Source organism: Chiloscyllium punctatum, chromosome 31, assembly GCF_047496795.1.
Source record: "Chiloscyllium punctatum isolate Juve2018m chromosome 31, sChiPun1.3, whole genome shotgun sequence".
NCBI lineage: Eukaryota > Metazoa > Chordata > Chondrichthyes > Orectolobiformes > Hemiscylliidae > Chiloscyllium > Chiloscyllium punctatum.
Genome location: NC_092769.1, coordinates 79,300,846 through 79,327,295, shown reverse-complemented (window position 1 = coordinate 79,327,295; position 26,450 = coordinate 79,300,846). Strand labels below are relative to the sequence as shown.

General features: G+C 47.2%; 2 protein-coding genes across 2 annotated transcripts in view; one reads left to right on the top strand and one right to left on the bottom strand.

Annotated features, from left to right (window-relative positions):
- Nucleotides 1-26,450, top strand: part of mark2b (MAP/microtubule affinity-regulating kinase 2b) — a 206,176-nt gene that overhangs the window by 2,674 nt on the left and 177,052 nt on the right. Inside the window, exon 2 of the mRNA XM_072551202.1 lies at nt 5,345-5,494. Within this exon, the coding sequence (XP_072407303.1) occupies nt 5,468-5,494 (27 nt within the window). The 5' untranslated portion in view covers nt 5,345-5,467. The remainder of the gene's footprint in view (nt 1-5,344; nt 5,495-26,450) is intronic.
- LOC140457155 (dual specificity protein phosphatase 10-like) lies at nt 1,291-14,339 on the bottom strand. The gene is made up of 3 exons (XM_072551209.1): nt 12,962-14,339; nt 4,876-5,235; nt 1,291-3,724 (listed from the first exon to the last, which is right to left on the bottom strand). The coding sequence occupies exons 1-3, from the start codon at nt 14,052-14,054 to the stop codon at nt 3,459-3,461; spliced, it is 1,719 nt and encodes a 572-aa protein (XP_072407310.1). The 5' UTR covers nt 14,055-14,339; the 3' UTR covers nt 1,291-3,458.

Sequence of the window (26,450 nt, the reverse complement as noted above, 5' to 3'; positions counted from 1 at the left end):
CATTCTCTGTCTCCCTCACTGACTCTCACTCAATGTCTCACTCTCCCTAACTGACTCTCACTCACTCAATCACTCACTCCCTCACTCACTCTGTCTCTGTCCTGTGCAGCTGTACAGGACATTGGTTAGGCCACTGTTGGAATATTGTGTGCAATTCTGTTTTCCTTCCTATCGGAAAGATGTTGTGAAACTTGAAAGGGTTCAGATAAGATTTACAAGAATGTTGCCAGGGTTGGAGGATTTGAGCCATAGGGAGAGGCTGAATAGGCTGGGGCTGTTTCCCTGGAGCGTTGGAGGCTGAGGGGTGACCTTATAGAGGTTTACAAAATTATGAGGGGCATGGATAGGATAAATAGACAAAGACCTTTCCCTGGGGTCAGGGAATCCAGAACTAGAGGGCATAGGATTAGGGTGAGAGGGGAAAGATATAAAAGAGACCTAAGAGGCAATTTTTTACTCAGAGGGTGGTATGTATATGGAATGAGCTGCCTGAGGAAGTGGTGGAGGCTGGTACAATTGCGACATTTAAAGGCATTTGGATGGGTACATGACTAGGAAGGGTTTGGAGGGATATGGGCCGGGTGCTGGCAGGTGGGACTAGATTGGGTTGGGATATCTGGACGGTAAGGATGGGTTGGACCGACGGGTCTGTTTCCATGCTGTACATCTCTATGACTCTAACTCTGCTCTACCATTCAATCATAGCTGATAAGTGCTTCAACCCATTCTCCTGTCTTCTCCCTGTAACCTTTGAAACCCTTGAAACTCAAGAACCTATCTATCTCTGACTTAAACATACTGAATGATCTGACCTCTGCAGCCTTCTGTGTCATTGAAATCCATAGATTCACCACTTGCTGGCTGAAGACGTTTCTCTTCATCTCCATTGTAAAGGGGCTTCCTTTTACTCTAAGTCTGTGCCGTTAGGTCCTAGTCTTTCCTACCACTGGAAACATTTTCCTAACATCCACTCTGTCAAGGCCATTCAGTATTCTGTATATTTCAATTAGATCCCTGCTCATCCTTCTAAATTTCAGGGAGTATAGAGCCAGAATCTTCAAATGTTCCTCATATGTTAAGCTTTTCATTCCTGGGATCATTCTCGTGAACCTCCTCTGGACCCACTCTAGGGCCAGTATATCCTTCCTGAGGTATGGGGCCCAAAACTGTTCACAATATTCTAAATATTATCAATATTTAACACTGTTACTTCCCCTTGTGCCCCCCCCACCCTGACCTCGAGCATTAGGAAATGGGAGATCCAGAAAAAGGCAAATTCCTGAACGAATGTTTAAAAATGGAATTTTAATAAATCAGCAAGATGGAGACTTCACACCAAAACTGTACAAATAAATAAATACAGAGGACAACAGATTAATACAGAGACAGATACACGACCTACAGGCGAAGGTCATGGTTTCACCTTTGACCTCCAGTGTGAGGTAAATGATTGGGAGCAGCTTCACCTTGTGACTTGATGCCTAAGTGGGGAAGAGGAGGTAGATCATGGCATTGGTGGGCAGTGTCACTCAGACCCAGCCTCCATGACATTGTGCTCACTCAGCCTGGGTTACACATCATCTGAGTTAACGTCACGCAATGACAAGCATCCCACTCGACATTAGCAGCTCAGACCCATGGGGGAGTTAGAATAACTGCATTCATGATGAACCCCAGCAGTCTGGTTCCACTCAGTCAGAAGAATAATGGCAACTAGTACAAAATACTGCCTCAAAAACTCCCAGGACAGGGAGTTCACAGGATTAGATACAGTTTAAAGCTCTCTCTATAATATCCCGCATCAAACACTCCCAGGACAGGGACAGCATGGGGTTGGATACAGAGTGAAGCTCCGTCTATACTGTCCCTCATCACGCACTCCCAGGAGAAACAGACCCTTGATCTTGATAGAACCTGTGTATTGGCTGAAAATGAAATGTACTGTAGAAGTTTCAACTAAATAGAATCCACTTGCCAACCAATCAGTTTCCTACATTTCATTCAGTATAAATCATTGTTCCTGTTGACATTTGGCATTCTTGCAATTGTGTCCTGATGATTGCAAGATAAAATGCTTCAACAGCTTGTCTGTTTTGACCATGTTTCCTGGGACAGGAATCACCCAGAGATGTCCGCAATGATTCCTTGTACCCAATGGGAATGGTTGAGGTGCTGTTTGTGCTGACAGATAGCCCTGGGTCTGAGGATGGAGTGAGAGCCAGGTAATCTGTCTGTTCACAGGAAGCTCAGTGTGAAAAAGAAATGAACAGAATCTCACGAGGATATTACTGTTACTGCAATATACACAACATATAAGGCCAAACCACTGCTATGTCTCACTCCTGACTCACTGCATAGTGATGTGGGGTGACAGAGAACGTCAGACAGAAGCTGAGGGCAGATATGCTCAGGACTACTGGCTGTGACCCCACCCCCACCCCAACAACTCACCCTCCACTACACTCTCCTGAGCACGGCAGGCTTCCAATTCCTCACTGGTGAGGGTCCCAGTGCACCACTGGTGACAGACCCACTCCCCCAGTGGTCACATTTCCATTCCCCCATTGTCAGGGACCCCCATTCCTCCATTGTCAGGGTCTCAGTTCCACCAATGGTAAGGGTCCCTCTCCCCCATTGTCAGGGTTTCAGTTTCCCCATTGTCAAGGTCCCAGAGCCACCACTGATCATGATCCCACTCCCCCAGTTTCAGGGTCCAATTCACCAATTGTGAGGGTCCCACTCCCCCACAGATAGGGGTCCAAGTCACATTAGTCCACAGTGAGGTCTACTGCTTGCTGATATGGGGGCCTTGTTAGGGCATGTGTATTGGAACTTCAGAAAAATATTATTTGGAGGGAGCCTAGCACCAGGGCAGCGGTTGAGGGAGTAACTTCAGGGATGGGTAGGGGCACCAGTGGCACATCAGCCTGGGGAAGACAAAGGAAGGCAGTGCAGGTTACAGACATCTGGTTGCAATGCCACTGTACCCTGTCCAGCAGGCAATGTCCACATGAACAGGCGCACCTCTGGGCAAGACATTGGCTCAGTTTGATTAGTTTCACAGTAATTGTCTCAATAGAAAGATCCCGTTCCTAACCCTCACCTTCCCACCCATAACTCCAACAAAACCCCATCCCACAGTCAAGTCCAAAGGAACCCCATATGAAATAAAATGACTCTTTCACTCAACCAGCTCCCAATTAATCAAATCCAGCCAGGAGTTCTCCCTTGACCAGCTGGAGCTCAGATGAATAATTCTCAGATTCTGGTCGCAGTGTCATGGCTGGAACAGGAGATGGAGAAGGAGTTTCCTTTGAAATGGGAGGTGGTTGGTTATCCATGTTGGAGAGAGAGTGAGGGAGAGAGAGTTTTGCCTCCAGTTAAGGTTCATTGATCAGCCCCGGAATTTGTTGGGGTCTACGGTGGGGATGTTGTGGAGGATACCTGTGGGGGGGTACTTACACCTCGGTCTCGAGTCCACTAAGTTTTGGCGTGAGAATACGGGGCGTGAGCCCCTTGTTCAGGTCCATTTCAAACTCCAGCAGTTGCCCCATGAAGTTGAGGTTGGGAGAGATGATGGGTCGTTTGCCCTTTACATATTTGTAGGCATCTGTCATGGTCATCAGTGTGTGCTTCATCAGGTAGGCAATGACCAGAGTGGCAGAACGGGAGACTCCTGCCTGGCAGTGGATTAGAACCCCCTTGCCACATTGGTGGGCTTCCTCTAAAATCCAAAAAAAAACACAGCAACAGGCCCAATCACAACCAGCTTGAGAAATGTCACAAAGTTTTCCTTCAATGCAACCCTCAGCCAATAAATGACCTTACCTAGACTGTACAAAATGTGGAGGCCAGTGGGACAGTGTGCAGCGAGACAGTGTGCAGTGTGACATAGCGCAGCAGGACTGTGCGATGGGACAGTGTGCAGTGTGACAGAACACAGTGAGACAGTGTGCAGTGTGACAGAGCACAGTGAGACAGTGAGCGGAGGGACAGTGTGCAGTGAGACAGTGCACAGTGTGACAGAGTGCATCTGGACTGTGTGATGGGACAGTGTGCAATGTGGCAGAGTGCAGTAAGACTGTGTGCAGTATGGCAGAGTGCAGTAGGACTCTGCGATGGAACAGTGCACAGTGAGACAGTGAGCGATGGGACAGTGTGTCATGTGACAGAGCACAGTGAGACAGTGTTCAGTGTGACAGAGCACAGTGAGACAGAGGGCAGTGGGACAATGTGCAGTGTGACAGAGCGCAGTGCGACAGAGCGCAGTGAGACAGTGAGCGGAGGGACAGAGTGCAATGAGACAGTGAGTGGAGTGTCAGAGCACAGTGAGACAGAGCACAGTGTGACAGAGTGAAGTGAGACACTGAGCGGAGGGACAGTGTGCAGTGGGACAGAGCGCAGTGGGACAGTGAGCGATGGGACAGTGTGTCATGTGACAGAGCACTGTGAGACAGTGTGCAGTGGGACAGAGCACAGTGAGACAGAGCGCAGTGGGACAGAGCGAAGTGAGACACTGAGCGGAGGGACAGTGTGCAGTGGGACAGAGCGCGATGGGACAGTGTGTCATGTGACAGAGCACTGTGAGACAGAGCACAGTGGGACAGAGCGCAGTGGGACAGAGCACAGTGGGACAGAGCACAGTGGGACAGAGCACTGTGAGACAGAGCACTGTGAGACAGAGCGCAGTGGGACAGAGCGCAGTGGGACAGAGCACAGTGGGACAGAGCACTGTGAGACAGAGCACTGTGAGACAGAGCACTGTGAGACAGAGCGCAGTGGGACAGAGCACTGTGAGACAGAGCACTGTGAGACAGAGCGCAGTGGGACAGAGCACAGTGGGACAGAGAGCTGTGTATTGCCTTCTGCACTCACCAATGAATTCGAAAGCCTCCTCGAAGTACTGGCGGAGGTTCTGTTTGCTGTTGTCAGTTGCTGGCAGCCTCTTGTAGTGTACAGTGCCAGTCTGTGCATGGTACAGGGGAAGATGGGTGGTGACATTGATGACATATCCCACATTTAACTGGCGCAGCCTGACCAGGTCCTGGGCATCATGCTCATTCCCCAGGTACAGGAACGGCAGGATGGGGCTCAGCTCGGCATTTTCAATGTCAGGGGTCAATGGGAGTGTGCCTTCACATTCTCCATATGACCCTTCGAACACCTCCTTCCCTTCGTCCTGTGGCCTCATTGACACAGAGCTGGGCGCTGTACCCTCCTTCTCATACCCGGGTTCTGGGAAAGCAGAGCAGAGAGAATATCACAATGCATATCCCTCAATCAAAATCTCTCATCACTTACCCTCAGAATCTTTTCCTGATCATCCTCAATCTGTGTCCATCAGGTTACAGATCCCTCTGCTGCTAAAAACAGAAGGAAGAGTGGACGACTGTTTATTGAGTAGTGGTACCACCTAGATATTGTAGAGTGCTTCTCATGAAATTCCAAAGTCAGAAGATGAAAGAATATGGAAAACGCTGGCATTAATAACCAGGTATTTTATTTGTTCAGAACTTCATAAAGATTTGGTCCATTCTGTAAACGCTGTGGTAGGAAATCACTCAGTATGTAATTAAACCAGCTCCTTTGAGAGCCAAACCAGTTTTGAGTGAGCATTCAGTCAGCTGTGAGTACATAGAACATAGAGTCATAGAGTCATGGAGATGTACAGCATGGAAACAGACCCTTCAGTCCAACCCGCCAATACCGTCCAGATATCCCAATCTAATCTAGTCCCACCTGCCAGCACCCGGCCCATATTTCTCCAAACCCTTCCTATTCATATACCCATCCAAATGCCCATCTTAAATGTTGCAATTGTACCAGCCTCCACCACATCCTCTTGCAGCTCATTCCATACACGTACCAACCTCTGTGAAAAAGTTGCCCCTTAGGTCTCTTTTATATCTTTCCTCTCTCACCCTAAACCTATACCCTCTAGTTCTGGACTCCCTGACCCCAGGGAAAAGACTTTGCCTATTTACCCTAACCATGCCCCTCATAATTTTGTAAACCTCTATAAGGTCACCCCTCAGCCTCCGACACTCCAGGGAAAACAGCCCCAGCCTGTTCAGCCTCTCCCTGTAGCTCAGATCCTCCAACCCTGGCAACATCCTTGTAAATCTTTTCTGAACCCTTTCAAGTTTCACAACATCTTTCCGATAGGAAGGAGACCAGAATTGCACGCAATATTCCAACAGTGGCCTAACTAATGTCCTGTATAGCCGCAACATGACCGCCCAACTCCTGTATTCAATACTCTGACCAATAAAGGAAAGCATACCTAACGCCTTCTTCACTATCCTACCTACCTGCGACTCCACTTTCAAGGAGCTGTGAACCTGCACTCCAAGGTCTCAATCCACCGCAGAGTAGGCCCTTCAGCTCTTGATGTTATGCTGACCTGTGAAATAATCAAACCCATCGAATCTAATCTCTCTCACCCTACACTATCCCATCATCATCCATGTTCTTATCCAAGAACTGTTTAAATGCCCCTAATGTGGCTGAGTTAACTACATTGGCAGGCAGGGCATTCCACGCCCTTACCACTCTCTGAGTAAAGAACCTGCCTCTGACATCTGTCTTAAATCTATCACCCCTCAATTTGCAATAATTAGTTTAGATTCCCTACAGTGTAGAAACAGGCCATTTGGCCCAACTAGCCCACACTGACCCTCCAAAGAGTAACCCACCCAGACCCATTTCCTTCTGACAAATGCACCTAACACTATGGGCAATTTAGCATGGCCAATTCACCTGACCTGCAAGTCTTTGGACTGAGGGAGGAAACCGGATCACCCAGAGGAAACTCACGCAGACACAGGGAGAATGTGCAAACTCCACACAGACAGTTGTCCGAGGCTGAAATCGAACCTGGGACCCTGGTGCTGTGAGGCAGCAGTGCAAACCACTGAGCCACCGTGCCACCCTATGTCCCCTCATACAAGCCAACATCATCATCCTAGGAAAAAGACTCTCACTGTCCATCCTATCTAATCCTCTGATCATCTTGGATGTCTCTATTAAATCCCCTCTTAGCCTTCTTCTCTCCAGTTATGGACATAGTTATAGACATGAGAACCTGTTTTCCAGAAACTCTTCTTTTAAGGACAACTAGAGCTTGGGTAATAGTGAAAAGTTTAAATGTGTTTTTTTACTTGTTGTGGACTACCAACTGAGGAAAAATCTGATCAGGGTTTGAACTTTATGTTGAAAGTTTTCCTGGACGTCATCAGCAGTTTGGGTCGAAAACAGTCGAAGCTGACTGTGTATCATTCACAAACACAGGGAACTTTGGAGAAATAGCATCAGATTCTCAAAAACAGGAGTAAATCATATTGTAAACAAGTACCCCCAGGATTGGGACAAAGGGTGAAACTTATTATCTGCAACAAGAGATTCACCCACTGAATCCTGGCGCTTTTCCAACCTTGGGGACTTTTTCAGAACCTAAGCATTCTTAGAAGATTATGACCAGTGCATCCACTATTTCTGTAGCTATTTCCTTTAATATCTTAGGATGCACCTTATCACATCCAAGTACCTATCAGCCTTCACCCTGATTAGTTTCCCTGGTATGTTTTCTACAGTGATAATTATTGCATTTATCTCCTCTTGCCCCTTGATTATTTAGTATTTTTGGAATGCCACTAATGTCTTCTAGGTATTTTATTCAGAGATGTTATCAAATACCTCTGGAGCAAGTGGGACTTGAACATGGGCTTCCTGGTTCAAAGGTAGGGACATTACCACTGAACCACAAGAACCCTACAAATGTTTTCTAACGTCTTCTACAGTGAAGACTGATACAAAATATTTATTCAACCCCGCTGCAATTTCCTGGTTCCCCATTACTATTGCCTCAGCCTTATTCTCTGAGGGGCTTATGTTCACTTTGTCCCTTTTATAATTTAAAGATTAAAAATCTACTATCCTTTTTCAATTTACTTGCTAGTTTAATCTCAAAGTTGGTTTTCTCCCTCTTTTTCAAATTTTTGGTCACATTTTGTTACTTCTCAATCCTTTGCCTTATAGTCAGTCTTGGCAAGTTTTTTAAATTTCAATTTGATGCTATCTTTAACTTCCCTGGTTAACCATGCCAATTTATCCCCTTCGCAGAATCCTTCTTCCTCTCCGGGATATATCTTTGTTGTGAGTCCAGAACCACTTAAACATTTTTCCATCAACTGTCTTTAGTTTGACATGGACCTCTCCATCTCCATTAGTGACGACCGACTTGACACTGACATTTTTTACAAACCCACTGACTCCCATAGCTACCTGGATTACACCTCTTCCCACCCTATCTCTTGCAAAAATGCCATCCCGTATTCCCAATTTCTCCACCTCCGCCGTATCTGCTCCCAGGAGGACAAGTTCCACCATAGGACACACCAGATGGCCTCCTTCTTTAGAGACCGCAATTTCCCTTCCCACGTGGTTAAAGACGCCCTCCAACGCATCTCGTCCACATCCCGCACCTCCGCCCTCAGACCCCACCCCTCCAACCGTAACAAGGACAGAACGCCCCTGGTGCTCACCTTCCACCCTACAAACCTTCGCATCAACCAAATCATCCACCGACATTTCCGCCACCTCCAAAAAGACCCCACCACCAGGGATATATTTCCCTCCCCACCCCTTTCCGCCTTCCGCAAAGACCGTTCCCTCCGTGACTACCTGGTCAGGTCCACACCCCCCTACGACCCACCCTCCCATTCTGGCACTTTCCCCTGCCACCGCAGGAACTGTAAAACCTGTGCCCACACCTCCTCCCTCACCTCTATCCAAGGCCCTAAAGGAGCCTTCCACATCCATCAAAGTTTCACCTGCACATCCACCAATATCATTTATTGTATCCGTTGCTCCCGATGTGGTCTCCTCTACATTGGGGAGACTGGGCGCCTCCTAGCAGAGCGCTTTAGGGAACATCTCCGAGACACCCGCACCAATCAACCAAACCGCCCCGTGGCCCAACATTTCAACTCCCCCTCCCACTCTGCCGAGGACATGGAGGTCCTGGGCCTCCTTCACCGCCGCTCCCTCACCACCAGACGCCTGGAGGAAGAACGCCTCATCTTCCGCCTCGGAACACTTCAACCCCAGGGCATCAATGTGGACTTCAACAGCTTCCTCATTTCCCCTTCCCCCACCTCATCCTAGTTTCAAACTTCCAGCTCACTTACTGTCTCCTTGACTTGTCCGACCTGCCTATCTTCTTTTCCACCTATCCACTCCACCCTCTTCTCTTTGACCTATCACCTTCATCTCCTCCCCCACTCACCCATTGTACTCTATGCTACTCTCTCCCCACCCCCACCCTCCTCTAGCTTATCTCTCCATGCTGCAGGCTCACTGCCTTTATTCCTGATGAAGGGCTTTTGCCCGAAACGTTGATTTCGCTGCTCGCTGGATGCTGCCTGAACTGCTGTGCTCTTCCAGCACCACTAATACAGTTGCTTCTGGCCCAGGTTTCTCTCTCTGAAACTCAATGCAAACTTCTAGCACGTTATGATCATTGTTTCTTTGGGGATTTTTTACCCTGGCATCACTTACCAACTGTGCTTCATTACATATTACCATCTCCAAAATAATCTTACCCTGGTTGGATCCACAACACAGTTCTGAGAAACCACCCTGAAAACACTCTAAATTTTGTGTTATGGCTACCTCTGCAATTTGATGTTCCCAACCTACATGAAGATTAACTGCTGCCTTTGTTACGGCCCTCGTTATTTCCTGATTTATTCTCTCGTCTGCAGCATAGCTACTTTCAGGGGGATTACAGACTACGCCCATGAGGGTTTTCTTCCCCTCTTTATTTCTTACCTCAACCATTGTGGATTTTACATTTCTGATCCAAGATAATTTCTTGCTAATGTATTGATTCCATCTTATATTAACAAACCAGTCCACTACCCTTCCCTTCCTGCTGTTTTTCTGAAAAAATCCAAAAGCATGGGGGAGGATAGGATAATAGATAGTGGAGGGCAGTCTCAGGAGGGCTCAGGAATGGTTGAGGAGGGTAAAGGTGTGCTCAATATGGTTCTGGCATCAGTCTCACATATTTACAACATTCAGAATTGAGAAGGGGGCATAGGCCCACCAGGGATTAGCTCCAGTATCCAGATGGCAATTTCTCTTATCCTGATGTTGGGAATGGATGGTCCCCCCCTTACTTCCCTCCAAGGCCCCAAGGGATCCTTCCATATCCGCCATAGATTTATCTGCACCTCCACACACATCATTTACAGCATCCGCTGCACCCGATGTGGCCTCCTCTATATTGGGGAGACAGGCCGCCTACTTGTGGAACGTTTCAGAAAACACCTCTGGGACACCCGGACCAACCAACTCAATTACCCCATGGCTCAACACTTTAACTCCCCCTCCCACTCCACCAAGGACATGCAGGTCCTTGGACTCCTCCATCGCCAGACCATGGCAACACGACGCCTGGAGGAAGAGCATCTCATCTTCCGCCTAAGAACCCTCCAACCACAAGGGATGAACTCAGATTTCTCCAGTTTCCTCATTTCCCCTCCCCCACCTTGTCTCAGTCAAATCCCTCGAACTCAGCACCACCTTCCTAACCTGCAATCTTCTTCCTGACCTCTCCGCCCCCACCCCACTCCGGCCTATCACCCTCACCTTGACCTCCTTCCACCTATCACATTTCTAATGCCCCTCCCCCAAGTCCCTCCTCCCTACCTTTTATCTTAGCCTGCTTGGTTCACTTTCCTCATTCCTGAAGAAGGGCTCATGCCCGAAACGTCGATTCTCCTGCTCCTTGGATGCTGCCTGACCTGCTGCGCTTTTCCAGCAACACATTTTCAGCTCTTATGAAGTAAGAACCAAGTACGAGGTCTGCTAATCCCTCATGTGTTCTTTAATCACCCACTGGGGAAAAAGGGGTGGTGGATTCATGTCCTTGTTGTCTGAGATGGGCAGTTGGAGTGGACTGCAATCTGTCCTGAGCTGTAGCAGAGCCCTGCCACCCCATACATAGTATCTCTCTCTCTCTCACATGCATATACATACACACACTCTTACAAACGCTTACACACACATCCACCCTCACACATGTAAACACACATGCACAAACACTCATCACGCACACACTCTCTCTCACACACACACATATGCATACATACATACACACATACAATCTAACACAATATACGTTCACACATACATAGTTACATATGCACATACATACATAGTTATAGACACACACACACAGTTAAATACACAAAAACATAAAAAATAGGAGCAGCGTTAGGCCATTTGGCCATTAGGCCATTAGCCAGCTCCACCATTCAATAAGATCATGGCTGATCTTCGTGTGGACTCAGGTCTCCACTTACCCACCCCTCACCCCAACCCTTAATTCCTTTAGAGTTATAGACATATACAGAACAGAAATAAACCCTTCGGTCCAACTCATCCATGTTGACGAGATATCCTATATAAATCTAGTCCCATTTGCCAGCATTTGGCTCATATCCCACTAAATCTTTCCTGTTCGTGATACCATCTGGATACCTTTTAAATGTTGTTATCGCACCAGCCTCCACCTCTTCCTCTGTCAGCATATTCCATACATGCACCACCCTCTGTGTGAAAAAGTTGCCCCTTTGGTCCTTTTGAAATCTTTCCCCTCTCACATTAAACCTATGCCCTTTAGTTTTGGACTCTCCCATCCAGGGGAAAAGATTTTGCCTATTTACCTTATCAATGGCCCTCATGGTTTTATAAACCTCTGTAAGGTCACACCTCAGCCTCTGTCACTCCAGGGAAAATAGACCTAGTCTATTCAGCCTTTCCCTATACCTCAAACCTTCCAGTCCTGGCAACATCCTTGTAAATCTTTTCTAAACCTGCTCAGGTTTCACAACATCCTTCCTTTCGGAGGGAGACAAGAGTTGCATGCAACATTCCAAACGTGGCCAAACCAATGTCCTGTACATGACCTCCCAACTCCTATACTCAATGCACTAACCAATAAAGGTAAGCATACCAAATGCCTTCTTCACTATCACCTGCAACCCCACTTTCAAGGAACTATGAGCCTGCACCCAATGGTCTCTGTTCAGCACCACTCCCCAGGACCTTACCATTAAGTGTATAAGTCCTGCTCTGATTTCCTTTTCAAAATGCCGCACCTCACATTTATCTAAACAAAACTCCATCTGCCACTCCTTGGCCCATTGGCCCATCTGATCAAGATCGTGTTGTACTCTGAGGTTACCTTCTTGGCTGTCCACTACATCTCCAATTTTTCAATTTACTGTTCAAAAATCTATTTCACTTGGAAAAACATTCACTGAGGTAGCCTCTACTGCTTCACTGGAATTCCATAGATTCATAACCCTTTGGGTGAAGAAGTTCCTCATTAATTCAATTTGAAATCTGCTCTGCCTTATTTTGAGGCTATGCCCCTAGGTCGAGTTTCACCTGCCAGTGGAAACATCCTCCCTGCTTCTATTGTATCTATTCCCTTCATAATTTTATATGTTTCTATAAGACCCCCCCCCCCCCCATTCTTCTAAATTCCAATAAGCATAGTCCCAGTCTACTTAATCTGTCCTCATAAACCAACCATTACAATTCCAGAATTAATCTAGCAAACCTCCTCCAGTCCCAGTACTGTACATCCTTTCTCAAGTAAGGAGACTGAAACTGTACACAGTACTCCAGGTGTGGCCTCACCAGCACCCTACACAGCTTCAACATAACTTTCCTGTTTTTAAACTTCATCCCACTAGCAATGAAGGACACCATTCTATTTGCCTTCTTAATAACATGAATGAGTACGTGTACACACACACACACACACATACACACACAGACACACACACACAGACACTTCCCCCTCCATCCAACAAGGCTGTGCAGAACATCTCATCAACATACACAAGAACTCCGTAGAAATTAAGACTGACTGGACAATCCTTACCTCGCCCGTCCCGATCCTCCCTGTGGATTGAATCCAGGATCAAGTGGAGAGACTGTGGAGTGAGGGATCTGTTGGGATTCCGGACTCTTGGCTTGGAGCTGCTGGCCTGCTGGTGCCAGGATGTTCCACACGGCGGCTTGGCCTCTTGGTTCTTGGAGAGGAGATCAAAAACGGTCAGCCCCCCATGGTCGGGCACACCCCTCCCTGGGCCCTCTGACCAGCCGATCCTCATGGCACCCTGCAGTTGGCTCTTCGTGAATTCCACCAGATTGCGACAGTCCAGGATAACAGCTGATTGCTGCTGGACCTTGGTGCTGCCCATCTTCTTGGCCAGCTCCTCTGGCCAGATGGTGTGGGCATTGTAGTCATCCTCCTCCTTCTTGTCATCTGCCTCCTCCACCTTGCTGGCCTTGGAGCCCCGGGGGTTGAAGGTCACTATGGGGTCGCTGCTGCAGAAACTGCAGGAGGAGCTGACAGACCTTAGGGAGGGGTCACAGGTGAGGCAGCTGATGGCCCGCAGGCTTGGCAAGCAGCCCACTCTCCGGAGAGCTGGCCCACATCCCAGGGTCCTGAGGCCAGCTCTGCACGACAGGCAGGAGCTGGAGACCGGCTCATCACGGCTCACCAACTTCCAGCAGCCCCAGCAGCTGCCCCTCAGAGGCTTCATGGCACTGAGGCAGGACGGCATGGGGCTAGGCAGGCAGGCACCCCCACGCGCTTGGGATGCCCCGTGCCTCTCCTCCAAAGGACTGTCCCTCTCCCTCAGGCCGGGCTGCTGACCAACCAAGGAAGCCTTCCTCAGGGACCTGAAGGAGAGCTGCAAGCTGTCCACGTCTTGTGGGGGCAGGCCCACGGAGACCCTAATATCCAGTGGAGGGCTATCCACTGACTTTGGGCTGAACTGCCTGCTGCTCTCAGCCAGTGCCTGTGCCTTCTCCAGCCCCAGAACCTGGTCTGTAATCTCAGGGCTGTCCAGGCTGGGGGACAGATGGGTCCTCCCCACACGTGCTGTCTTGTTGAGATGCAGTGCCAGTGTCCGGGGCCTTTGCAGTACCTGAACCACCAGCCGTTCATCAAAGAGAGAAGGAGGCATTGGAGATTGCAGAGAGAGAGAGACAGAGGGAGGGAGGGAGGAGGAGTAAGGGTTGCGGGGGGCTGGGGGTGGGGGAGCAGAGCCAGGCGGCAGGATGAATGCACAATGAAGACTGACTGATGCAGACACACAGCAATCCCCGGCTCATTGCAGCAGTGACTGACTCACAGCAACATTCCCAGCCCCCGCTCCTCTGAGGCGACAGCTCAATGCAAATCCCCCTGGAATGTACCCGGGCGGCCTCTTGTGCAAAAATAGAGACAGAGGTAGCGGGAGGAACTGGGGATGGGGCTGCCCGGGCTAGGGGGACGGCAGGGGCAAGGATCTGCAGTCAGCTGGGGGGGGGGGGAGGGAGGTGACAGGGGCATATCTGTTAGGAGTGACGTGTGTGTGTGGGGGGGGGGGAAGCGTGGGGGTTGTGTGTGATTGGGGGGAATGTGAGTGTGTGTGTGTGGGAGGGTGTGTATATGGGTGGGTGTGAGGGTGGAGAATGTGGGTGTGTAATGGGCGGGTAGTGTGTGGGGGGGGTGGAGTGCGGTGCTGGGAATGTATTTGTGGTGGGGAAATGTGTGTGTGTGTGTGTTGGCATGTGTTTGTGAGGGGGTGTGATGGGTGAGGAAGGTGTTGGAGGGTAGGGGAGTGTATGTGTGGAGATATGAGGGTTGGGTAGTATATGTGTGGGGGTAGGGGGGGAAATGCCAGGTGGTGTAGTGCAGAATGTTGGGGTGTAGTGACTAGGACCTGGGGAGGCAGTAGTGATGGTGACATCATCAACAGCCAATCAGAGGCTGTCATCCAGAAAGTTACATTGACAGCAACCAGGAAGCGGAATAGGGGAGAGGGGACAGCATGGGGTTGGAGTGGAGGAACAGAGGTAGATAATGTAGGGACTAGGAGGAGGATATGGAAGGGTGGTAGGAGTGAAATGGCAGGGGGAATAGAAGTAATAGAGGATAGACAGGATTGTCAGGGGAAATGGGAGAAGAATGAAGGGATTAGAGAGGGGAAATAGGAGGGGAATAGGAAGGAGAATACAATGGGGATAGAGAGGGCAAATAACAGAGATGAAGGGAATAGAGAGGGATCGGAGGGATTAGAAGGGGCAATGGAGGTGGGAAGAATATAAGAGGAGGGAATGGGAGGGGGAATGCAGGAAGAATATTGACAGAGATGGGGGATAGGAGAGGATGGAGGGAGGATAGTGGAGGAATGGAAGATGGATAGGAGGAAATATAGGGTGTAATGGAGGGGGTGGGGGATAGGAAGAGAGGGATGGATGGGAGGGGTTGGCAGTTAGGAGGAGATGAGGGATAGGAGGGGTGGGCAATTGGTAGGGATGATTGGATAGGAGGGCATGGGTGGAGAGGAAGGGGATAGGAGGTGGAGAGGAGGGGGTGGGGGTATAGCAGGCAGAAGGCTTGATGCTTTTAAAAGTTAAGCATTTACCTTTTTTTTTAGTCTACCCAGTGACTGCCTCCACAGCTTTGTGTGGTAGAGAATTCCACAGGCTCACTACCCCTCTGAGTGAAGAAATGTTTCTTCATCTCAGTCCTAAGTGGTCTATCCTCTATCCTAAGACTGTGTCCCCTGGTTCTAGACTCCACAATAAGGGAAAACATCCTCCCTGCATCTTGTCTGTCCAGCCCTGCTAGAATTCTGTACATTTCAATCTGATCTCTTAAAGTCATAGAGATATACAGCACGGAAGCAGATTATTTGGTAAAACACATCCATGATGACCATATATCCTATATAAATCTAGTCCCATTTGCCAGCCCTTACCCATATGCCTCTAAACCCTTCCTATTCATATAACCATCCAGATGCCTATAAAATGTTGTATTCATACTAGCCTCCACCACATCCTCTGGCAGCTCGTTCTATCCGCACATCACTCTTTGCATGAAAAGTTGCCCCTTTTATATCTTTCCCCTCTAACTTTAAAGTTATGCCCTCTAGTTTTGGACACCCCACCCTGGGAAAAGATCTTGATTATTCACGCTATCCATGTCCCTCATGACTTCCTAAACCCTCAGCCTCTGAATCTCCAGGAAAAGTAGCCCCAAGCTATTCAGCCTTACCATATAGCTCAAATCTTCCAAACCTGTTGGACTATAACCTGGTGTTGTGTGATTTTTAACTTTGTATCCCTGGTATCAGTCGAGTGAACCTCCACTGCAAGTATATCATTTCTTATATGAGGAAACCCAAAATGCACAATACTCCAGTTGCAACCTTACCAATGTATAATTACTTCTGAACTGACATCCTCTTGTAATGAACGCCCTTTGTCTGCCCTTTACCCTGTATGTATCAGGATCCATCCCCTCTCCCTCTACCTCAGCTCTCTGGCATTATATTCAGCTTAAACTCCCAGTCTGAGTGACTGCAGCCAAGCACTGCCACCACTGGGTGTCGCTGCTTCTTTCTGTGTCTGGGAGCAATCCTGCCCAAGTTCAGGAAATTACTTTGTTCTGGGAACTTTGGAATTTCTTGCATTAATATTCCTGGGATTTTCTCATCCTTTTCCCTAATCTCCATAACAGGATACGGGGGGAGAGGATTTGTCAGTTCAGGGATTTTAGTTCCTCACCTGACTGCAGGTATAACCCGCTCAGGTACTCAGGGTTTCCAGCAACACATTTTCAACTCTACACAGAGAATCATGTCCATCATAAGGATCCTAATTCTGTCTACACTGCAGCTGGGTTGGCCACATAGAATCCCATAAGGAGCAGGACCCAATGCCGTTTCTTGCATCTAGGAGAAAGTGAGGACTGCAGATGTTGGAGAGTCAGAATCGAAAAGTGTGGTGCGTTCCTGATGAAGGGCTTATGACCAAAACATCAACTCACCGGCTCCTCAGATGCTGCCTGACTGACTGTGCTTTTCCAGTGCCATACTTTTTGACCCCATTTCCAACATCACCCAATCTTACCAGTTCAGAAAAGATGTACAACGATGCTGCCAGGTTTGGAGGTTTTGAGCTATAGGGAGAGGCTGAATAGGCTGGGGCTATTTTCTCTGGCATGTCAGGGGCTGAGGGGTGACCTTATAGAGGTTCATAAAATCTTGAGGGGCATGGGTAGGGTGAACAGCCCTGGTCTTTTCCCCAGGGTGGGCCTGTCTGAAACTAGAAGGCATAGGTTTAAAGGTGAGAGTGGAAAGATTTAAAATGGACCTAATCAGCAACTTTTTCACAAAGAAGATGGTGCCAAAGGAGGAGGTGGAAGTTTGTACAAATACAGCATTTAAAAGGCATCTGGATGGGTATATGAATAGGAAGGGTTTAGAGCGATATGGGCCAAATGCTGGCAAATGGGATTAGATTAATTTAGGATGTCTGTTTGGATGGACGAGTTGAACTGAAGGCTCTGTTTCCTGCTGTACTGGTCTATAACTCCATGACCTTAGAAATGAGACTCCATGACCCATGAAATGAAATCGTATCCTCTCACTCTCCCCAACCTTCCAGGGTCAACTATATAGCACATGTGAGCCCAAGGCAAAATAAGGAGGATGAGTAAGTAATTCATCACCTTGGGCCTGCACCCTTTCAGTAAGATCGCAGCTGACCTGATTACTCCACATTTCCACAAACTCTCACCACCTTGCTAATTAAACTTCTATCCACCTCGGACTTAAAAATATTTAAAGACTCTGCTTCTCTTGCATTTTGAGGCAGAGAGTTTCAAACACACATGACCCTTTGACAGAAAATATTTCTCTTCATCTTTGCCTTAAATGGGCAATTGCTGATTTTTAAACAGTAACCCCTTGTCCTTCATCCTCCCAGAAGAGGAATAATCTTCCCTACATCCACCTTATCATTGCCTGAAATCAATTATTTCTTGTGTTTTACAAACCCACACACTTACACACACATACACCCTGTGTGTGCGCGCACACACACACACACGTAGGATAGCCCCACACACTGACACAGTGTATACAGACTAGTCTCTCACACTGAGACAGTGCACACAGCCTAACCTCTTACATTGAGACAGTGTACACAGCCTAACCTTTTATATTGAGACAGTATATGTTGTCCTATGTCACCTTTACAGGGAACACCCTCCCGCCCCCCCCATCCGGGAGAAGGCCTGTATACAATGGGAAACTTCTTGGGAGCAGACCTGAGTTAAAAGGGACTAACTAGGAGCAGGCCTGCATTTACGGGAAGGCTGCATGGGGAAGGGTCAGTGTTTACAGGAATGATTTGGAGATGCCAGTGTTGGACTGGGGTGTACACAGTTAAAAATCACACAACCCAGGTTATAGTCCAACAGGTTTATTTGGAAGCACCTGATGAAGGAGAAGCACTCCAAAAGCTAATGTTTCCAAATAAACTTGTTGGACTATAACCTGGTGTTGTGTGATTTTTAACTTTGTTTACAGGGAGACTTCCTGGGACCATGCCTGTGTTTACCAAGAAGCTGCCCAGGAGTGGGATATCCTTTCTATGTTAAAGTCTGGAGTTAGACGCAATAGTCGTACTACAGTCTGATCAACAATTAATGAAGGTTTAACATTTCTTTGTTGAGCAACTGGAGTTAAAAATAAAATCTTATTTGAAGATGTAAATGAGTAAAATTACTGTGGTCCTGTTGATAGTGCATCAGTGGATACCTGAAATCTGGAAAGTCTTTGATGGTATAAAATCAAATTTTATAAGTTTCTTATTAAGTTGTTCCAAAATGTTATTACAGACCTCTGGAGCAGATGGAACTTGAATCTGGGTCTCCAGGCTCAGAGGTAGGGACATACGATGAAACTACAAGCGCACTAGAATTGATTTTTAGTTTTATTTTCTAATCAACCTGTTCAGGAATGCTATTACAGAACTCTGGAGCAGATGGGACTGTGACCTTATAGAAGTTTATAAAATCATGAGGGGCATTGATAGAGTGAATAGCCAAGGGTAGGGAAGTCCAAAACTAGAAGGTGTAAGTTTAAGGTGAGAGGGGAAAGATGTAAAACGGACCTGAGGGACAACATTTTCACGCAGAGGGTAGTGAGTGTATGGAATGAGCTGCCGGAAGAGCTGGCAGAGGCTGGTACAATTACAACATTTTAAAGGCGTCTGGATGGGTATATGAATAGGAAGAGTTTAGAGGCATATGGGCCAATGCTGGCAAATGGGACTAAGTCAGTTTAAAATATCTGGTCGGTGTAGATGAGTTGGACCAAAGATTCTGTTTTTGTGCTGTCTAACTCTATGACTCCTGGTTCGGAGATAGGGACACTATGACTGCATTACAAGCACACTAGGATCGACCTTTTACCCATTATTTGCACATTGCATATGGCTGTGCTCAGTTTTGTTGATTTTATGATTGTTATATCACAAGGTGTTGACAGGGTTGAGAACAGCCAAATCAGAAACTTGTCCCACATTGCCCCCTATTAGCCAAGTGAACAATTACATCTAACTACTTAGGCTCTGTTCTCAATAAAAAGTGTTAAAGAATAGTAAGTGTACACACAAGATTTAAACAAAGATAAACACTGAACATTTAATATTTCCCACCTGTAAGAAGAATGACAGATTTTCTATTGATCTGTGCCATCACAGCTACAGAAAGGAAGGTTTTTGAGGAAGATTTATCTACTGAGTCAGTATGGGTGGAAGTTAGGAACAGCAACGGAGCAGCCACCTCATTGGGGGTTTTCTACAGAGCCCCTAATAGCAGTAGGGAGATTGAAGAACTCATAGGCTGGCAAATTTTGGAAAAATGCAGATGTAGCAGGGTTATTGTTATGGGTTACTTCAACTTTCCCAATATTGACTGGAACCTCCTTATTGCAGATGGTTTGGATGGAGCCGTTTTTGTCAGGTGTGTTCAGGAGGGTTTCCTTACTCAGTATGTAGACAGACCGACGAGAGGAGAGGCCACTTTGGATTTGGTGCTCGGCAATGAGCCAGGACAGGTGTCAGGTCTCGCGGTGGGAGAACACTTTGGTGACAGTGACCACAACTGCCTCACATTTACCATAGCCTTGGAGAAAGAAAGGAGCAGTTACCAAGGGAAGATATTTAATTGGGGAAAAGGAAATTATGATGCTATCAGACAGGAGTTGGGAAGTACAGATTGGGAGCAAATGTTCCACAGAAAGGGCACAACAGACCCTTTCTGCTCCCCTAAGGAGCAGATGTTGCAAGTGATGCACAAGTTTGGTCCTCTGAGACAGGCAAGAAAGGGTAAGATTAAGGAGCCTTGGATGATAAGAACAGACGAGCTTCACATCAAAAGGAAAAAGGCAACTTATGTAAGGTGGAGGAAGCAAAGATCTGGCACAGCTTTAAAGGATTACAGGCTTACTAGAAAGGAACTTAGAAATGTACTGAGGAGAGCCAGGACGGGGCACGAAAAAGGCTTGGCAGGAAGGATTATGGAGAACCCAAAGGCATTTTATTCATATGTGAGGAATAAGAGAATGATCAGGGAGAATGTAGGGCCGGTCAGCGATAGCGTAGGGAATATGTGCGTGAAGTCTGAGCAGATAGGGGAAGCACTAAATGAGTTTTTTGCTTTGGTTTTCACCAAGGAAAGGGACCCTGTTGTGAATGAGAACTTTGAGGAGCTGGGAAACAGGCTTGAACAGATCAAGATTGATGAAGTTGATGTGCTGGAAATTTTGGCAAACATTAAGATTGATAAGTCCCCAGGTTTATCCTAGGTTGCTCCGGGAAGTGAGAAAGGAGGTTGCTAAGCTGCTGGTGAAGATCTTTGCTTCCTCACTCTCCACAGGAGTCATACCGGAGGTTTGGAGAGAGGCAAATGTTGTTCCTCTTTCCAAGAAGGAAAATAGGGAAATCCCTAGCAATTACAGACCAGTCAGTCTTACGTTTGTGGTCAGCCGGTTTTGGAAAGAATTCCAAGGGACAGGATTTATGACTATTTGCAAAAGTATAGCGTGGTTAAAGGCAGTCAGCATGGTTTTGTGAGGGGCAGGTCTTGCCTCACAAATCTTATTGAGTCCTTTGAGGAGGTGATGAGACAAGTCAATGAAGGTCGAGAGTGGATGTATATGGACTTCAGCAAGGCATTTGATAAGGTTCCCCATCGTAGGCTCATTCATAAAGTCAGGAGGTGTGGGATACAGGGAGATTTGGCTATCTGGATTCAAAATTGCTTGGCTTACAGAAGGCAGAGAGTGGTTGTAGATGGAAAGTATTCTGCCTGGAGGTCAATGGTGAGTGGTGTCCCGCAAGTTTCTGTTCTTGGGCCTCTGCTTTTTGTAGTTTTTATAAATGACTTGCATGAGGAGGTTGAGGGTGGGTTAGTAAATTTGCCAATGACACAAAGGTTGGACATGCCGTTGATAGTATGGAGGGCCATTGCAGGCTGCAGCGCAACACAGACAGGATGCAGAGCTGGGCTGAGAAATGGCAGATGGAGTTCAACCTGAATAAATGCGAAGTGATACATTTTGAAAGGTTGAACTTGAATGCTGAATATAGGATTAAAAACAGGATTCTTGGCAGTGTGGAGGAACAAAGGGATCTTGGTGTTCAAGTGCATAGATCCCTCAAAGTTGCCACCCAAGTGGATAGGGTTGTTAAGAAAGCACATGATGTTTTGGCTTTCATTAACAGGGGGATCGGGTTTAAGAGCCGCGAGGTTTTGCTGCAGCTCTTCAAGACCCTGGTGAGACCACACTTGGAATATTGTGTTCAGTTCTGGTCGCCCTATTATAGGGAAGACACGGAGGCTTTGGAGAGGGTGCAAAGAAGGTTCACCAGGATGCTGCCTTGACTGGAGGGCTTGTCTTACGAAGAGAGGTTGAAAAAACTCGGACTTTTCTCTCTGGAGGAAAGGAGGAAGAGAGGTGACCTGATTGAAGTATACAAGATAATGATAGAGTCAATAGCCAGAGACCTTTCCCCAGGGCAAGATTGACTGGCACGAAGGGTCATAATTTTAAGATATTAGGAGGAAGGTAAAGAGGAGGTGTCAGAGTTAGATTCTTTACACAGAGAGTGAATGCATGGAATGCGTTGCCAGCGGTGGTAGTGGAAGAAAAGTTATTAGGGACATTGAAGCGACTACTGGACATGCACATGGACAGCAATGAATTAAGGGGTGCATAGGTTAGGTTATTTTATTTTAAATTAGGAATAATCCTCAGCACAACATCATGGGTCGAAGGGTCTGTTCTGTGCTGTACTTTTCTATGTTCTATGATCAGATGTGTGGTTATAACTGTCAATGAAGCCAATGAAACAGTTCTCTGGGTCCCCACCTGGTTATATTGTGTGCTGCGTCGGATGTGGAAGGATCGTTTATAATTGGGAGTGTAGTGCTGGAAAAGCACAACAGGTCAGGCAGCATCCGAGGATCAGAAGAATAGACATTTTGGGCAAAAGCCCTTCATCAGGAGCTCATTCCTGATGAAGGGCTTTTGCCCAAAGCATCAACTTCATTCCTGGTGAAGGGCTTTTGCCCGAAATATTGATTCTCCTGCTCCTGAGATGCTGCCTTACCTGCTGTGCTTTTCCAACACCACATTCTCGACTCTAATCTCCAGCAATTGCTTGGATGAAAGTGAGGGGAGAGGTGTGGGTGCAGGTTTTGCACTTGTAGGGGAGGTGCTGGGAGTGGGGTGTGGGCTAGTGGGGGGCATGGATCTGACAAAGAACAAAAAGAACAAAGAAAATTTACAGCTCAGCTATGGCCCTTCGACCTTCCAAACCTGAGCCGATCCAAATCCACAGTCCAAACCTGTCGCTCAATTCCTAAGCATCTGCATCCCTCTGCTCCTCACCTCCTCATGCATCTGTCCAGACGCATCTTAAATGAATCTACTGTGCCTGCCTCTACTACCTCTGCTGGCAATGCGTTCCAGGCACCTACCACCCTCTGTGTAAAGTACTTGCCGCGTGTGTCCCCGTTAAAACTTTTCACCTCTCACCTTGAAAGCGCGGCCTCTTGTTATTGAATCCTTCACCCTGGGGAGAAAGCTTATCTCTATCTACCCTGTCTATTCCCTTCATGATTTTGTAAACATCAATCAGGTTCCCCCTCAATCTCCTTTTTTCTAATGAAAACAATCCTCAATTACTCAGCCTCTCTTCATAGCTAGCACATTCCATACCAGGCAACATCCTCGTAAACCTTCTCTGCACCCTCTCCAAAGCGTCCACATCCGTTTGGTAATGTGGTGACCAGAACAGTACACAGTATTCTGAATGCGGCTGAACCAATGTCTTGTACAATTTTAACATGATCTGTCAGCTCTTATATTCATTACCCCATCCGATTAAGGCAAACATACCATATGCCTTCTTGACCACTCTAACCACCTGTGCAGTAATCTTCAGGGTATAATGGTTCTGAACTCCCAGATCTCTCTGCTCATCAACATTTCCCAAGGCTCTTCCGTTTACTGTATAATTTGCTCTAGAATTAGACTTTGCAAAATGCATCACCTCACATCTGCCTGGATTGAACTCCATCTGCCACTTCTCTGCCCAACTCCCCTGTTTATCTATATTCTCCTGTATTCTTTGACAGTCCCCTATGCTTTCAGCTACTCACCAATCTTTGTGTCATCTGCAAACTTGCTGATCAGACCAACAATGCCCTCTTCCAGATCATTGATGTAGATCACAAACAACAGTGGCCCCAATACTGACCCCTGTGGAACACCACTGGTCACCTTTCTCCATTTTGAGAAACTCCCTTCAACTACTACTCTCCGTCTCCTGTTGATCAACCAGTTCTTTATCCACTTGGCTACAACACCCTGCACACCATGTGACTTCACTTTCTCCCATTAGTTTACCATGGGGAACTTTATCAAACACCTTACTAAAGTCTATGTATATGACATCAACAGCCCTTCATTCATCTATCAACTTGGTCACTTCCTCAAAGAACTCTATTAGGTTGGTAAGGCACGATCTCCCTTGCACAAAGCTATGTTGCCTATCACTGATAAGTCCATTCTTTCCCAAATATAAATAGATTTTATCCCTCAGTACCTTCTCCAGTACTTTTTCTACCACTGACATCAGGCTCGCTGCTCTGTAGTCACCTGGAATATCCCTTCTTGTTCAAGGGGACAACATGAGCAACTCTCCAGTCCTCCGGCACCTCACCTGTAGTTAAGGATGCTATAAAGATATCTGTCGGGGCCCCAGCTATTTCCTCTCTTGCCTCCCTCAGCAACCTGGGATAGATCCTATCCGGTCCTGGGGATTTATCTACCTTAATAATCTCTAGCCTACTCAACACATCTTCCCTACTTATGTCAACATGATCCAGAGTAACCAAACTTCTATCTCTAATCTCAACATTCATCATGTGCCTCTCCTCAGTGAACACTGATGCAAAGTAATCTTTCAGAATCTCACCCATTCTCTCAAGTTCAACACACAGCCTTCCCTCCTTATCCTTTAGTGAACCAATCCTTTCTCTAGTTGTCTGCTTGCTTCTTATATCAGAATAAAATGCTTTGGGATTCTCCTTAATTCTGCTTGCTAAAGCTATTTCATGACCCCTTTTAGCCCGCTTGATTCCTTGTTTAAGACTGGTCCTACTCTCCTGATATTCCTCCAGGGCCTGTTCTGTTCTTAGCTGCCTGGACCTTACGTACGCTTCCCTTTTCCTCTTGGCTAGTCGTACAATTTCTCCTGGTATCCACGGTTCACGACTCTTGCCATTCCTATCCTTTGCTTTCAATGAGACACGCCTATCCTGCACTATCTTTAACCTATCTTTGAAAGCCTCCCACATCTCAAATGTGGAGTTCCCTTCAAATAGCTGTGTCCAATCCATATTTCCCAGCTCCTGCCTAATTCGGATATAATTGGCCTTGGCCCAGTTTAGTACTCTTCCCTTAGGACCACTATCATCTTTGTCTATGAGTATTCTAAAACTTACAGAATTGTGGTCACTGTTCCCAAAGAAATCCCCCACTGCAACTTCTACCCTGGCCTGGCTCATTCCCCAACATCAGGTCCAATATGGCTCCTTCCCTTGTCGGACTATTGACATACTGCTCTCAAAAACTTTCCTGGATGCTTCTTACAAATTCTGTCCCATCCAGACCTCTGACACTAAGTGTATCTCAGTCAATGTTCGGAAAATTAAAGTCTCCCATCGCCACTGCCCTGTTGCCTCTATATCTTTCCATAATCTGTTTACCTATTTGTTCTTCTACCTCATGCTCACTGTTGGGAGGCCTGTAATATAGCCAGAACAATGTAACTGCATCCTTCTTATTTTTCAGCTCCACCCATCATGCCTCACCACTCAAGCCCTCCATAGTGTCCTCCTTTAGCACAGCTGTGATATTATCCCTGACCAGCAACACAACACCTCCCCCCCTTTTACTTCCCTCCCTGTCCTGTCTGAAGCGACTATATCCTGGAACATTTAGTTGCCAATCATGCTCTTCGTTCAACAAAGTCTCTGTGATTGCAATAACATCATACTCCCAGGCACCAATCCAAGCCCTAAGTTCATCTGCCTTACCCACTATACTCCTTGCATTCAGGCCACCAGTCATCTGCTCCATGCCTACTCTTCCCCTTATTAATGCTAACTTCCTGATTCTTACAGTCTCCAGTTTCCACCTCACTGCCTACTTGTTTTCTCTTCTGGTTCTCAGCCCCCTGCCATATTAGTTTAAAACCTCCCCAACAGCAGTAGCAAAAACTCCCCCAAGGACATTAGTTCCAGTCTGGTTCAGGTGTAGACTGTCCAATTTGTAATAATCCCACCTTCCCCAGAACCGGAACCAATGTCCAACAAATCTGAGCCCCTCCCTCCTACATCATCCCTCAAGCCATGTGTTCATCCTGCCTATTTTTTCATCTCTACACTGGCTAGCACATGGCACTACCTTTGAGGTCCTCCTTTTTAACTTCTCTCCTAGCTCCCTGAATTCTGCTTTCAGGACCTCATCTCGTTTTCTACTTATATTGTTGGTGTCTATATGCACCAAAACAACTGGCTGTTCACCCTCCCCTTTTAGAATGCTCTGCAGCCGATTGGTGACATCCCTGACTCAAGCACTTGGGAGGCAACATACCATTCGGGAGTCCCATTTTCAGCCACAGAACCGCCTATCTACTCCCCTTACAATAGAATCCCCTATGACTGTGGCCCTATGAGTCTTTTACCCGCCCTTCTGAACAGCAGTGCCTGCCACGGTGCCATGATCTTGGCAATTGCTGCCCTCCCCTGGTGAGCCATCTCCCCCATGAGTATCCAAAACGGTATACCTGTTTTGGAGGGAGATGACCGCAGGGGACACCTGCACTCCCTTCCTACTCTTTTTCTGCCTTTTTGTCACCCATCCACTGTCTCTCTCTCAACAACTCGAAACTGCGGTGTGTCCAGTTCACTAAATGTGCTATCCACTCCCTCCTCGGCATCATGG

Excerpts from the sequence above, each read along its gene's own strand:
- LOC140457155 (XM_072551209.1), bottom strand. The coding sequence starts at position 14,054 with ATGCCTCCTTCTCTCTTTGATGAACGGCTGGTGGTTCAGGTACTGCAA. Across the intron at positions 5,236-12,961 it reads GGAGGATCGGGACGGGCGAG|AACCCGGGTATGAGAAGGAG; the intron begins GTAAGGATTGTC and ends CTGCTTTCCCAG. Across the intron at positions 3,725-4,875 it reads GGAGGCTTTCGAATTCATTG|AGGAAGCCCACCAATGTGGC; the intron begins GTGAGTGCAGAA and ends TTTGGATTTTAG.